Below are 12839 nucleotides of genomic sequence, written 5' to 3'. Positions count from 1 at the left end.
AGGGGGTTAGGGGGAGAGCGAGCGAGAGGCAGAGAGAGAGAGCGAGCGAGAGGCAGAGAGAGAGAGCGAGCGAGAGGCAGAGAGAGGCAGAGAGAGAGAGCGAGCGAGAGGCAGAGAGAGAGAGCGAGCGAGAGGCAGAGAGAGAGAGCGAGCGAGAGGCAGAGAGAGAGAGCGAGCGAGAGGCAGAGAGAGAGAGCGAGCGAGAGGCAGAGAGAGAGAGCGAGCGAGAGGCAGAGAGAGAGAGCGAGCGAGAGGCAGAGAGAGAGAGCGAGAGGCAGAGAGAGAGAGCGAGAGGCAGAGAGAGAGAGCGAGAGGCAGAGAGAGAGAGCGAGAGGCAGAGAGAGAGAGCGAGAGGCAGAGAGAGAGAGCGAGAGGCAGAGAGAGAGAGCGAGAGGCAGAGAGAGAGAGCGAGAGGCAGAGAGAGAGAGCGAGAGGCAGAGAGAGAGAGCGAGAGCGAGAGGCAGAGAGAGAGAGCGAGAGGCAGAGAGAGAGAGCCGAGAGGCAGAGAGAGAGAGCGAGAGGCAGAGAGAGAGAGCGAGAGGCAGAGAGAGAGAGCGAGAGGCAGAGAGAGAGAGCGAGAGGCAGAGAGAGAGAGCGAGAGGCAGAGAGAGAGAGCGAGAGGCAGAGAGAGAGAGCGAGAGGCAGAGAGAGAGAGCGAGAGGCAGAGAGAGAGAGCGAGAGGCAGAGAGAGAGAGCGAGAGGCAGGAGAGAGCGAGAGGCAGAGAGAGAGAGCGAGAGGCAGAGAGAGAGAGCGAGAGGCAGAGAGAGAGAGCGAGAGGCAGAGAGAGAGAGCGAGAGGCAGAGAGAGAGAGCGAGAGGCAGAGAGAGAGAGCGAGAGGCAGAGAGAGAGAGCGAGAGGCAGAGAGAGAGAGCGAGAGGCAGAGAGAGAGAGCGAGAGGCAGAGAGAGAGAGCGAGAGGCAGAGAGAGAGAGCGAGAGGCAGAGAGAGAGAGCGAGAGGCAGAGAGAGAGAGCGAGAGGCAGAGAGAGAGAGCGAGAGGCAGAGAGAGAGAGCGAGAGGCAGAGAGAGAGAGCGAGAGGCAGAGAGAGAGAGCGAGAGGCAGAGAGAGAGAGCGAGAGGCAGAGAGAGAGAGCGAGAGGCAGAGAGAGAGAGCGAGAGGCAGAGAGAGAGAGCGAGAGGCAGAGAGAGAGAGCGAGAGGCAGAGAGAGAGAGCGAGAGGCAGAGAGAGAGAGCGAGAGGCAGAGAGAGAGAGCGAGAGGCAGAGAGAGAGAGCGAGAGGCAGAGAGAGAGAGCGAGAGGCAGAGAGAGAGAGCGAGAGGCAGAGAGAGAGAGCGAGAGGCAGAGAGAGAGAGCGAGAGGCAGAGAGAGAGAGCGAGAGGCAGAGAGAGAGAGCGAGAGGCAGAGAGAGAGAGCGAGAGGCAGAGAGAGAGAGCGAGAGGCAGAGAGAGAGAGCGAGAGGCAGAGAGAGAGAGCGAGAGGCAGAGAGAGAGAGCGAGAGGCAGAGAGAGAGAGCGAGAGGCAGAGAGAGAGAGCGAGAGGCAGAGAGAGAGAGCGAGAGGCAGAGAGAGAGAGCGAGAGGCAGAGAGAGAGAGCGAGAGGCAGAGAGAGAGAGCGAGAGGCAGAGAGAGAGAGCGAGAGGCAGAGAGAGAGAGCGAGAGGCAGAGAGAGAGAGCGAGAGGCAGAGAGAGAGAGCGAGAGGCAGAGAGAGAGAGCGAGAGGCAGACAGCCGCGGTGGGGGGAGGGGATTGCAGTGTTGGCGAGGAGGGGGAGGGGATCCCAGTTTTAGAATAGCAGGGAGGTGAGAGGAATCTCGGTGAGTGAGGAGCCAAGATGGTGTGCAGGGTCTTAAAGCAGGCGAATCTGAGGATGGGAGGGGCTACGGAGAAATTTGAAGAGAGGGAGAGTGCTGAGCTGGGAGGAGGTGGGGTGCTGGGAGTGAGAGACATTGTGCGAGTGAAGACTTGGGTCTGTGGTGTTGATATGAGTGAAAGTTGCTGAGGGTTGAGGCAGTGACCTGGAACTGTCGATAGGAGCCGGGATGAGAGGCCTCAAGCTTTGGCTGGAAGAGGAATTGGTTCGGTCTGGATCCAGATATTATGCAAGGGGTGGGGGGTGGGGCAGGTTATTCCAGTTCCCCCGTCAGCGAGAGAGCATCAGTCCGAGGAGAGAGAGAGAGAGAGAGCAGAAATGCAGCCAAGAGAGAGAGCTTTAGCGATAACGGCCATGCTTTGGGCTGAGTTACCTTCGCTGTGCTGTGCACGTCATCAGGGTCTGTCTCCTCGCAGGGCAACAGGGTCACATGGGTGAGGTTCTCCACGGGGTTGGTGAGTGTCAACAGCACTTGGCTCTCCTGCAATCAGAGCAGCGGCATTAGAACACGTCGAACCATGCCCCCGCTCTCTGATCACCCACCTCTCTCTCCCCCTGCCCCGCCCCCCCCCCAATCGCCCATCGCCCGACCCCTCCCCCAACCCCTCTCGGACCAGGACAAGGCAGAAGCTCGCTGAGAGTCAGGATGGAGCTGGTGTAGGGTTGCAGCACCAAAAGTGAACAGCAGCTGATTAAAGCAAGGGGCCGATATAAATACATTCCCATCGACAAACTTTCCCATCGACAAACTTTCCCATCGACAAACTTTCCCATCGACAAACTTTCCCATCGACAAACTTTCCCATCGACAAACTTTCCCACTGACAAACTTCTAATTCAAATTATTGAATCATTTTTAAGGGCGAAAAGTTGCCGAATTATAGGGAATGGACCGCACGAGATTCCCCTTCGTGACTACACACGCAATGTGGGAATTCAATGCACAGGTTAAGACAGACAAAAATCAGACCATACTTGCCTTCATGAAGCGGAGGTTGGGAATGGACATAATTCGGACCTCTGGAATATAGTTACTGCAAAAAGAAAACACCCCGACAGGATCAATGGGGAACAGGCAACAGTTTAACAGCTCCCGAGCTTTGCTCATTAACAGTCAGGTTGCTCACGAAGGTGTAGGAAACGTCACTTAGGTCCCGACAGGAGAATTTAGAAACACAGATGCAAGACCCAGTCGATGATCTCCCCACTTTCTCTAAAATATATATACACACAAGACAGACTGTTACATTTCTATCGCCCTTTCATGACCACCGGACGCCCCAAAGCTTTTACAGCCAATGAAGTACCTTTTAGAGTGTAGTCACTGATGTAATGTGGGAAACGCGGCAGCCAATTTGCACACAGCAAGCTCCCACACACAGCAATGTGATAACGACCAGATAATCTGATTTTTGTTACGTTGAATGAGATATAAATATTGACCAGGACACCGGGGATAACTCCCCTGCTTTTCTTCGAAATAGTGCCATAGAATCTTTTATGTCCACCCGAGAGGGCAGACGTTTAGCGTCTCATCCGAAAGATGCATTGTGCTGATTGAAACACTCAACGCTGTTCAAAATCCGGCACCTGAACAGCAATTCGAGTTTTTAATCCCATCATACACCAGCAGAGGAAACTAGCGCCCTTACACAGCCGCTAGGACCCGACAGCAGCAGCGGCCCTTACACAGCCGCTGGGACCCAACAGCAGCGGCCCTTACACAGCCGCTGGGACCTAACAGCAGCGGCCCTTACACAGCCGCTGGGACCCAACAGCAGTGGCCTTTACACAGCCGCTGGGACCTAACAGCAGCGGCCCTTACACAGCCGCTGGGACCTAACAGCGGCGGCCCTTACACAGCCGCTGGGACCTAACAGCAGCAGCCCTTACAGAGCCGCTGGGACCCAACAGCAGCAGCAGCCCTTACACAGCCGCTGGGACCTAACAGCGGCGGCCCTTACACAGCCGCTGGGACCCGACAGCAGCAGCAGCCCTTACACAGCCGCTGGGACCTAACAGCGGCGGCCCTTACACAGCCGCTGGGACCCAACAGCAGCGGCCCTTACACAGCCGCTGGGACCTAACAGCAGCGGCCCTTACACAGCCGCTGGGACCTAACAGCGGCGGCCCTTACACAGCCGCTGGGACCTAACAGCAGCAGCCCTTACACAGCCGCTGGGACCCAACAGCAGTGGCCCTTACACAGCCGCTGGGACCTAACAGCAGCGGCCCTTACACAGCCGCTGGGACCCAACAGCAGTGGCCCTTACACAGCCGCTGGGACCTAACAGCAGCAGCCCTTACACAGCCGCTGGGACCTAACAGCAACAGTGGGCCTCACATTTCTCTCTCGGATGCTGACTTAATCCACGAGTTTTATTTTAATTTTAGACAATCCTACGCCAATTGTCTCTTTCCTGCTGTATTATCCCAGTCACCAGCTCCTTTTTGAAGTGCCATAATCTACAGGGCTACGGACCGAGAGTTGGAAAGTGTGATTAGGCTGGATAGCTCCTTGGTCGGCCGGTGCGGACACGACGGGCCGAAACGGCCTCCTTCCGTGCTGCAAATTTCTATGATTCTGAGAATTTCACCTCCTCCCTTAAAGGGCTAGCCACGGTAACCGAACACTGTTCCCCGGGCCAGCAAGCACGGCGTTTTCTTTCTCCCTCCCCTGCGGTTGGGATGTTTCTGGCAGCCTCGGAGAGCGTGAGGACGAGCAGTTGCTGCACAGTGCGCCTCCGCAGTTTGCACAGCCAAAGAAAGGTCAAAGGTGCCCCCCCCCCCCCCCCGGGGGAAACACGCTCCGAGCAAACAGGACATACCACTCTCTGCTGCACTCAACACGCTGGGAATCTGGGGGAGGGAGGGAGGGAGGGAGGGAGGGAGGGAGGGAGGGAGGGAGGGGAGAGAGGGAGGGGGGAGAGAGGGAGGGGGGAGAGAGGGAGGGGGGAGAGAGGGAGGGAGGGAGGGGGAGAGAAGGAGGGAGGGGAGGGAGGGAGGGAGGGATGCATCGCAGGAACCCTGCACAGATAATTAATGCAGCATTATCTTACACTGGGACGCACAGCTCAGTGCAAAAACTTCCAGCTGGATATTAAAACGACTACGTACAGGGAAGGTTGGGAGTGATATTGTACGCCAGGGAGGGATAATAAAGGGGAGCAGGAAACAAGCAGTGTCCCCATGTAATTCGCTTCCTCACTGAGGTGCTGGTGCCTGAAGTCAAAGCGATTCAAACTACATTTACTTTACGAAAAATGTATGGATATTTTTTGTAATGTAAGGGCAGGTCCCCAGTGCCACATGCCGATGACTGCTGCAGGGGAAGGAGTCTGAAGCGATCCAGCCCAACGTGCTGAAGGCTCCAGAACGGCGGTTTTCCAAGTGAGAGACTCGGCGGCCGTCCGTCAGCGTGGTTCCAGCATGTCCCAAGCAAGCCTGAGCCAGTAACAAACATTTCCCAACCCTGCGAAGCCAGCCAGAGACTGGCTGCTGATGGATTTAAAAACATTTACCTTCAGCAACATGAAAAAAACCCGATTTATATTAAAAGGCACCGAGGCCAACAAAAAGGAGACATTCATGCAAGGAAATGCTCCTTGGCCTCTCCTTTACGATTACATGCTCGGCAACTGGAATGTGCTGCCGGAAAGGGCGGTGGAAGCAGATTCAACAGCAACTTTCAAAGGGAAGTGGATAAATACTTGTAAAGGAACAATCTGCAGGGCTATTGTTCCGGAGCGGGCCTAACGGGACAGCTCTTTCAACGAGCCGGCACAGGCCCGATGGCCTCCTTCCCTTCCGCATGATTCTATGTCAATCCATATTTATATCACTTACAGGGTGACCCCCTTGACTGGGATCTCTACCATCACTGCACTCATACCAATGTCCCAAATCATGCTGACTGCTCCAAGATAAGTGAGTGGGCAATAAGGGGGAAGAGGGAATATAATGTCGGGAAATGTGAAGTTATTCACGTTGGTAGGAAAAATAGAAAAACAGATTGTTTTTTTTTTTAAATGGTGAGAAACCATTAAATGTTGTTGTTCAGAGAGATTTAGACGTCCTCGCACAGGAAACACAGTTAGCAGGTTACCATGCAGGTAGAATGTTCCCAATGTTGGGGAAGTCCAGAACCAGGGGTCACAGTCTAAGGATAAGGGGTAAGCCATTTAGGACTGAGATGAGGAGAAACTTCTTCACTCAGAGAATTGTGAACCTGTGGCCCTTATCAAGGGGTATGGAGAGAAAGCAGGAAAGGGGTACTGAAGTTGCATGATCAGCCATGATCATATTGAACGGTGGTGCAGGCTCAAAGGGCCGAATGGCCTGCTCCTGCACCTATTTTCGATGTTAGCATGTAGGTACAGCAAGCAATGTGGAAGATAAATGCATGTTGCCCTTTATTGCAAGTGGTTTGGAATACAAGAGTAAGGAAGTCTTACTACAGTTGTCTAGGGCTTTGGTGAGATCACACCTGGAATACTGTGTACAGTTTTGGTCTCCGTACCCAAGGAAGAATATACTTTCCCATCCCTGCTCTTATTTCTTATGTTCTTACCCTACCGGGTATCCTACTAAGGAGAGAGAACCGTTAACGTCAGCTAACATGGGAGCCAGAAAAGGAAGTTGGGTGGTTAGCAGTTTGGTGGGAATATGGTCAAGGCAGCAGGAGGTGGTTGTCATGGAGATGAGCGTGGAGAAGTCAAGGGGGGAGATCGGAGAGAAACTGGAGAAAGATGAGAGTTCAGGGCTGGGGAAGGGGAGATAAGAAATAATAGCTGGAGTCGACCATTTGGACCTTCGAGCCCGCTCCACCATTCAACAAGATCATGGCTGATCTTCTTCATCAACTCCACATTCCTGCACTAGCCCCATCTCCCTTAATTCCCAAATGTCATCAACCTCAGTCTTGAATATACTCAACGACTGAGCATCCACAGCTCTCTGGGGTAGAGAATTCCAAAGATTCACCAACCTCAGAGTGAACTTTGGAGGAAGTTTGGGCCGGTGGGCATGGGGAAGGAAGGGAAGTGGCAGAGGCAGCTGATCGGATGGTCTCAATCTTAGAGACAAAGTCGTCCATGAGCTCCTCGCACTTGTCACTAAGGATAAGGGATAAGCCATACAGGACCGAGATAAGGAGAAACCTTTCCACCCAGAGAATTGTGAACCTGTGGAATTCTCTACCACTGAAAGTTGTTGGGGCCAGTTCGTCAGATATATTCAAAAGGGAGTTAGATGTGGCTCTTACGGCTAAAGGGATCAGGAGGTATGGAGAGAAAGCAGGGATGGGGTACTGAGGTGAATGATCAGCCATGATCATATTGAATGGAGGTGCAGGTTCGAAGGGCCGAATGACCTGCTCTTGCACCTATTTTCTATAATGGGGTGCCCAATACTGCACACGGTACTCCAACAGTGGTCTAGCCAGTGTCTTGTACTCAAGGGTTAATGTTGGGTACTCAAGAGTTAGAGGATGCAACATTAAGAAATGACAGCATTGTACACCAACTGGAACACTGGGTTGAAGCCTCCTGGTGCTGCAAAGATGCTTGAACTGGAGTTATCCCCTTCGCAGGAATAGCATCATCATAGGCAGTCCCTCGATACGAGGATGACTTGCTTCCATGCCGAAAAAAAAAGGATGTGTTCACAGGCGTTTCGAATGAAGATCCCGAACTACATGTTGAAGGGTGGGAGATGCCTGTGTGTGGATTTTTTTAACGTGTGGTGGCCGTTGCACACCAGCCACCACACGGGGCTTGACAGAGCGAGGTCTTGGTCCAGTGGCAAGGGTTAACCAAGACTAACGGGAGACCAGCTCTGCTGCACGGACCTAGTGCGCGCACATATCGCAGTGTGGGCTGGGCCCGTGCTGCCCCTGAACTCACGCCTCCCCTGCGCCCCGATCATATCCCTCCACACGGTCGGTCGCCGCTCCTGCTGCATCTGCCCACGCTCCAATCACCGACTTGGACCTTGCTGACGTCACTCTTCGCTCTTCAGGAATAGCAGTGCACCACTGCTGCTACGATACAGCATTTACCCGTGCAGCGGGACTGCAAGGGAAGGCGGCACGAGCGACAACCGAAGGTACTGAAATCCAAAAGCCGGCTACATCTCTGTGTTGTCTGGAGGCGCTGTGCTGAGAAGGTTGGCGTGTGACTGTGAGCACTCATGGTAATAAAAGCCGCAGGCAGACAGATGTTCAACACTAACACACAGCGCCCAGACGGACTACAGGTCAATACGCCCAGGGCTTTATTGAAGACTGCAACATTTGGCTTTCGAGTGGATTCAAGCTCCGCACAAGTGTGGGGGGGGGGGGGGGGGGAAAGCACTCGAAGCCTCGGCGGGGGCGGGAGGGGTGGGAGAACTGAACAGAATCGAGACGAATAGCTGACGTCGCCAATTTCTTGTGAACTTGCAATGCAGTTACAACAGCGAGCGACGCAAAACTAACCGTACAATCGGCGAGTTGGATCCCGACCTCCCGTTTGGAGTGGAGCGGGATGCCCTAAAGCAGGCAGGCTCGTGTGACTGAAGTCTCACGCGCCAAAGAGCCCAACTCTGGGCGCAGCGCCGAACCGGAGCTTTACCAAGTGCTCAGTTGGTCCCCGCCAACCCTCCCGCCAATCTCCGGGGCACTTTACATAAAGTGCCTTAAAGGTCTTGGAGAAATTGTAACCGCACAAGTGGGATATCACAGCCCCCCCCCCCCGCCCCCGTCACGGAGCTGCTGCTATGGTGTAGAAATGTTCGTTCTCAAACAAAAATAAAAAAATAGGTGCGAAAGCACACCCAAGTGATGAGATCCCACACTTCATTTACACTATCCAGATGGCCCCGGGCTGTGCAAATAACAGGAAGAAAATGTGAAAAGGAGACCAACGGGTTTCCTGCTGACTCGCACTTTATAGTACACCAAATTAGTTCTTAATCAAACCCGACAGGATTATGAGCGAGTCTCGTCAATTGTTTTTTTTTTTAAAAAAGGACGTTTAAGAAACAATTGCCATCTGCAGAAACTTTCAGATGTATTCTTTAAGACGCCATCGGTTTAAACACTCGGCCTCGCTGATCTGTGCTGAAGCAGATCCCAGGGGCTCGGTTCAGACACGGGCCTGGCGGTCTCTCGTACGAACAAGTACACCGACACTTTTTATGCGATGGGAGTCACGCAATCACCGACCTCTCACCCGCAACCCCTCTCCACCCCCCTCACCCCCACTCAGTACCGTCAGCCATGGCTCAGTGGGCAGCACCCTCGCCTCGGAGTCAGAAGGTTGTGGGTTCAAGTCCCACTCCAGAGACTTGAGCATAAAAATAAGTTGACACTCCAGTGTAGTGCTGAGGGAGCGCCGCACTGTCGGAGGGGCGGTGCTGAGGGAGTGCCGCACTGTCGGAGGGGCGGTGCTGAGGGAGCGCCGCACTGTCGGAGGGGCGGTGCTGAGGGAGCGCCGCACTGTCGGAGGGGCGGTGCTGAGGGAGTGCCGCACTGTCGGAGGGGCGGTGCCGAGGGAGTGCCGCACTGTCGGAGGGGCGGTGCCGAGGGAGCGCCGCACTGTCGGAGGGGCGGCGCCGAGGGAGCGCCGCACTGTCGGAGGGGCGGTGCTGAGGGAGCGCCGCACTGTCGGAGGGGCCGTATTTCGGATGAGACGTTAAACCGCGGCCCCGGTCTGCGTCTCAGCCGGACATAAAAGATTCCGTCACACTATTCTGAAGAAGAGCAGGGGAGTTCTTCCCGGAGTCCTGGACAATATTTATCCCTCAATCAACATCACAAACAGATTATCTGGTTATTATTGCCTTATATGGGAGCTTACTGTGCACAAATTGGCTGCCGCGTTTCCTACATTACAACAGTGGCTACACTCCAAAAGTACTTCATTGGCTGTAAAGCGCTTTGCGTCATCCGGAGGTCGTCAGAGGCGCTATAGAAATGCAAGTCTTTCTTCCTTTCCATCCAATCACCTGGCTCCTGCCTCCCCAGCCACCATTTGTTTCCCTCCCCCCCCCGACCATCGTCCTGCTCTGCCACACCCCCACTCCACAATTGTCACTCTGTCCCCCCCTCTCCCCACTTCATCGTTTCCTGCTCTGCCATTGCTGACAACACTATTAGCGACTTTATCCCACCCTCGAGAACTCTCTTCCTAAAATCCAGTGCCTGCAGAGTTCTCCTTTCAGCGGCCAAGCCTGTTGTAAAAACAGACGCACATCGCCGTGATATTTATTAAGCTGATGCAGCGAGATATTTAACCCGGCCCGGAACAAAAAGATGACATTTGTTTTTAAATGTTTGTGAGGGGTGGCGATGGGATAGCCAAATAAAGTTAAATTGTGCAACGAGAGGTGACTCACTGTGTATTGACAATTCCTTGGACATTGCTCTCTAACGCACAACATCCGTGAGGATTCCAAATTGAAGCGTTAACACAGCTTTTCTTTAGTAGTAAACTCCACTCAGTTGGCTAAATTCTCTCAATCCACGCTTGCTCTCCCTACCCCAGAACTGAACTGGCGATTGTTCAGAACATTGCAAAAACGTTAAACACCACCCAACGAAAACCATTAACCCATCATCCCTCTCACTGCTGTGTGTACAATGTTTTGCTCAAAGTGGTGGTTGCATTTCACAAGTAGGTAGTTGTATGTGAGGATGTCTGGGATAAGTCACTAAATAAATATGGGTATTTGCCTTTGTATAAAAGTTTTCTGGAACGTTAAATGGCCACTAGACTCGAGAAGTGTTTAATTATTAAACATAACATTGGATAAAAACAGATCGTTTCCAGTGATTGAGGGGGGTGGTCTAGAATAACAGGTCATCAATGTAAGATTAAATGAGAGACATTTAGGAGAGAAAGCAGGAGAAACTTTCGACAGAGAGTTGGGAGGCTGTGGAATGCACCAGCGATTGAAGCAGAGACCAGGGCAACATTTAACAGTAAGTTAGATAGGTGGCTGGAGGAAAGGGGGAAATGAAGGGGGGGGAAGGAAGAGGCAGGGAGACAAGGAGGGGGGGGGGGGACGACAAGGAGGGGGAGACACGAGGAAGGAGGGGGACACGGAGGGAAGGAAGAGGCAGGGAGACAAGGGGGGGGGCAGGGAGACAAGGGGGGGGTCGACAAGGAGGGGGAGACAAGGGGCGCGGGAAGGAGGGGGGGACACGGGGGTGGGGGTGGGGGGGGAAGGAAAGGAGGGGGACTCGGGGGGGGGGGGGGGAGGAAAGGAGGGGGACTCGGGGGGGGGGGGGGGGAAGGAAAGGAGGGGGACTCGGGGGGGGGGGGGGGGGGAGGAAAGGAGGGGGACGGGAAGGAAAGGAGGGGGACTCGGGGGGGGGGGAAGGAAAGGAGGGGGACACGGGGGGGGGGGGGGCGGAGACATGTTGGAACAGGTCGGGTACATGGGATTGGGAATACTGCTCATGTGGCGGATAAACAGGACAGACTGTTTCCGCGTTGTGATCTTCGTGTAACTTCGACAACAAGTGCAGCCCTGAGCTTTGAATTCCAATCTCGAAGGCCAAGCTTCAGTTTCCCTCCAATGAACCACGGCAATGAATGGAAGAGCCATACTCACACAGCGACCAGCTGGATCTTGAACTTGATGGAGGTCGGGTTAAACTCCGGCTTGCTCAGGTTATGTTCACATTTCTGTAGTGGGGGTGGGGGGTATAATTACAAATCAAACAGATGTTTTGCAAGCAAGATCTCCAAGACCAACAGTCCTCCCCTTTTCAAAATTACATTTTGTAGCTCTGACTGGATATGCAGCGCACAGGATTACAAATGATTGGGTTCATTTTAAACCACAATTGGTTTGGTTTTAATTTACGACAATCCGACAGTTTTATGCTCACGATTACTGATTAAAAAAATAAATAAATCCGGAAATAAAAAGTTGGTTATCAGCTGAATTCAAGTTCTCAAACGGTCATGGTGGGATCTGAATGATTGCCAGCAAATATCTATCCAGTTCTTCCTCGAACCTCCCCGCCCCAGAACTCCATGTCCTTCTGACTCTGGTCTCTCATGAACCCTCACCTCTCTTCGCTCCACCATTGATCACAAAGCCATGGGCAGCCTGTGCCCTGTTCTCTGGGATTACCACCGTCTCACCACTTCCTTTAAAAAAAACCACCTCAAAACCTACGTTTTTGGTCACTCCTTCTAATCCCTCCCCTTTTTCTATCTGATCTGTTTTTCATAGGAACAGGAGGTGGCCGTTCAGCCCCTCGAGCCCGTTCTGCCATTCAATGAGATCATGGCTGATCTGTGACCTAACTCTATATACCCATCTTTGCCCCATATCCCTTAACAAAAATCTATCAATCTCCGATTTAAAATTAACAATTGATGTAGCATCAATTGCAGTTTGCGGAAGAGAGTTCCCTAACCCTACCACCTTGTGCGTAGACGTGTTTCCTAATTTCACTCCTGGAAGGCCTGGCTCTAATATTTAGATAGTGCCCCCATGTCCGAGACTCCCCAACCAGAGGAAACAGTTTCTCTATCTACCTCTCTGTTCCCCTCAATATCCTGAAACCTTCAATCAGATCACCCATTAACTGTCTAAATTCTACAGAATACAACCCTAATTTGTGTAATCTCTCCTTGTACTCTAACCCTTGGGAGTCCAGTTACATTCTGGTAAACTTACGCTGCACTCTCTCCAAGCCCAATATACCCTTCCCCAGGTGTGGAGCCCAGAACTGCTCACAGTGCTCCAGGTGTGGTCTAACCAGGGCTCTGTACAGCTGCAGCATAACTTCTATCCCCTTGTACTCGAGATATAAAGGCCAGCATTCCATTATCCTTTTTGATTATTTTCTGTACCTGTCTCTGACATTTAATGATCTACATACCTGGACCCCCTAGTCTCTTTGACCCCCCCCCCCCCCATTGATTTTAGCCTTTCACCATTTAGAAAGTGCCCTGTTCTACCCTTTTTAGGCCCAAAGTGGATGACCTCACATTTGCCTACATTGAAATC

The 12839-nt window shown here is 52.9% G+C and overlaps 1 protein-coding gene across 1 annotated transcript in view; it reads right to left on the bottom strand.

Moving 5' to 3' along the window:
* Positions 1-2202: 2202 nt before the first annotated feature.
* dctn4 (dynactin 4) overlaps positions 2203-12839 on the bottom strand; it is a gene marked incomplete at its 3' end in the record, with an annotated part of 43626 nt that continues 32989 nt past the window's right edge. Inside the window, exons 9-11 of the mRNA XM_070870785.1 lie at positions 11427-11500; positions 2809-2863; positions 2203-2310 (exon numbers count right to left, since the gene is read on the bottom strand). Coding sequence (XP_070726886.1) covers positions 2203-2310; positions 2809-2863; positions 11427-11500 — 237 coding nt within the window. The remainder of the gene's footprint in view (positions 2311-2808; positions 2864-11426; positions 11501-12839) is intronic.

Source organism: Pristiophorus japonicus, unplaced genomic scaffold, assembly GCF_044704955.1.
Source record: "Pristiophorus japonicus isolate sPriJap1 unplaced genomic scaffold, sPriJap1.hap1 HAP1_SCAFFOLD_1722, whole genome shotgun sequence".
NCBI lineage: Eukaryota > Metazoa > Chordata > Chondrichthyes > Pristiophoridae > Pristiophorus > Pristiophorus japonicus.
Note: the sequence above shows the minus strand (reverse complement) of the source record. Positions and strands in the feature narration are given on the sequence as shown.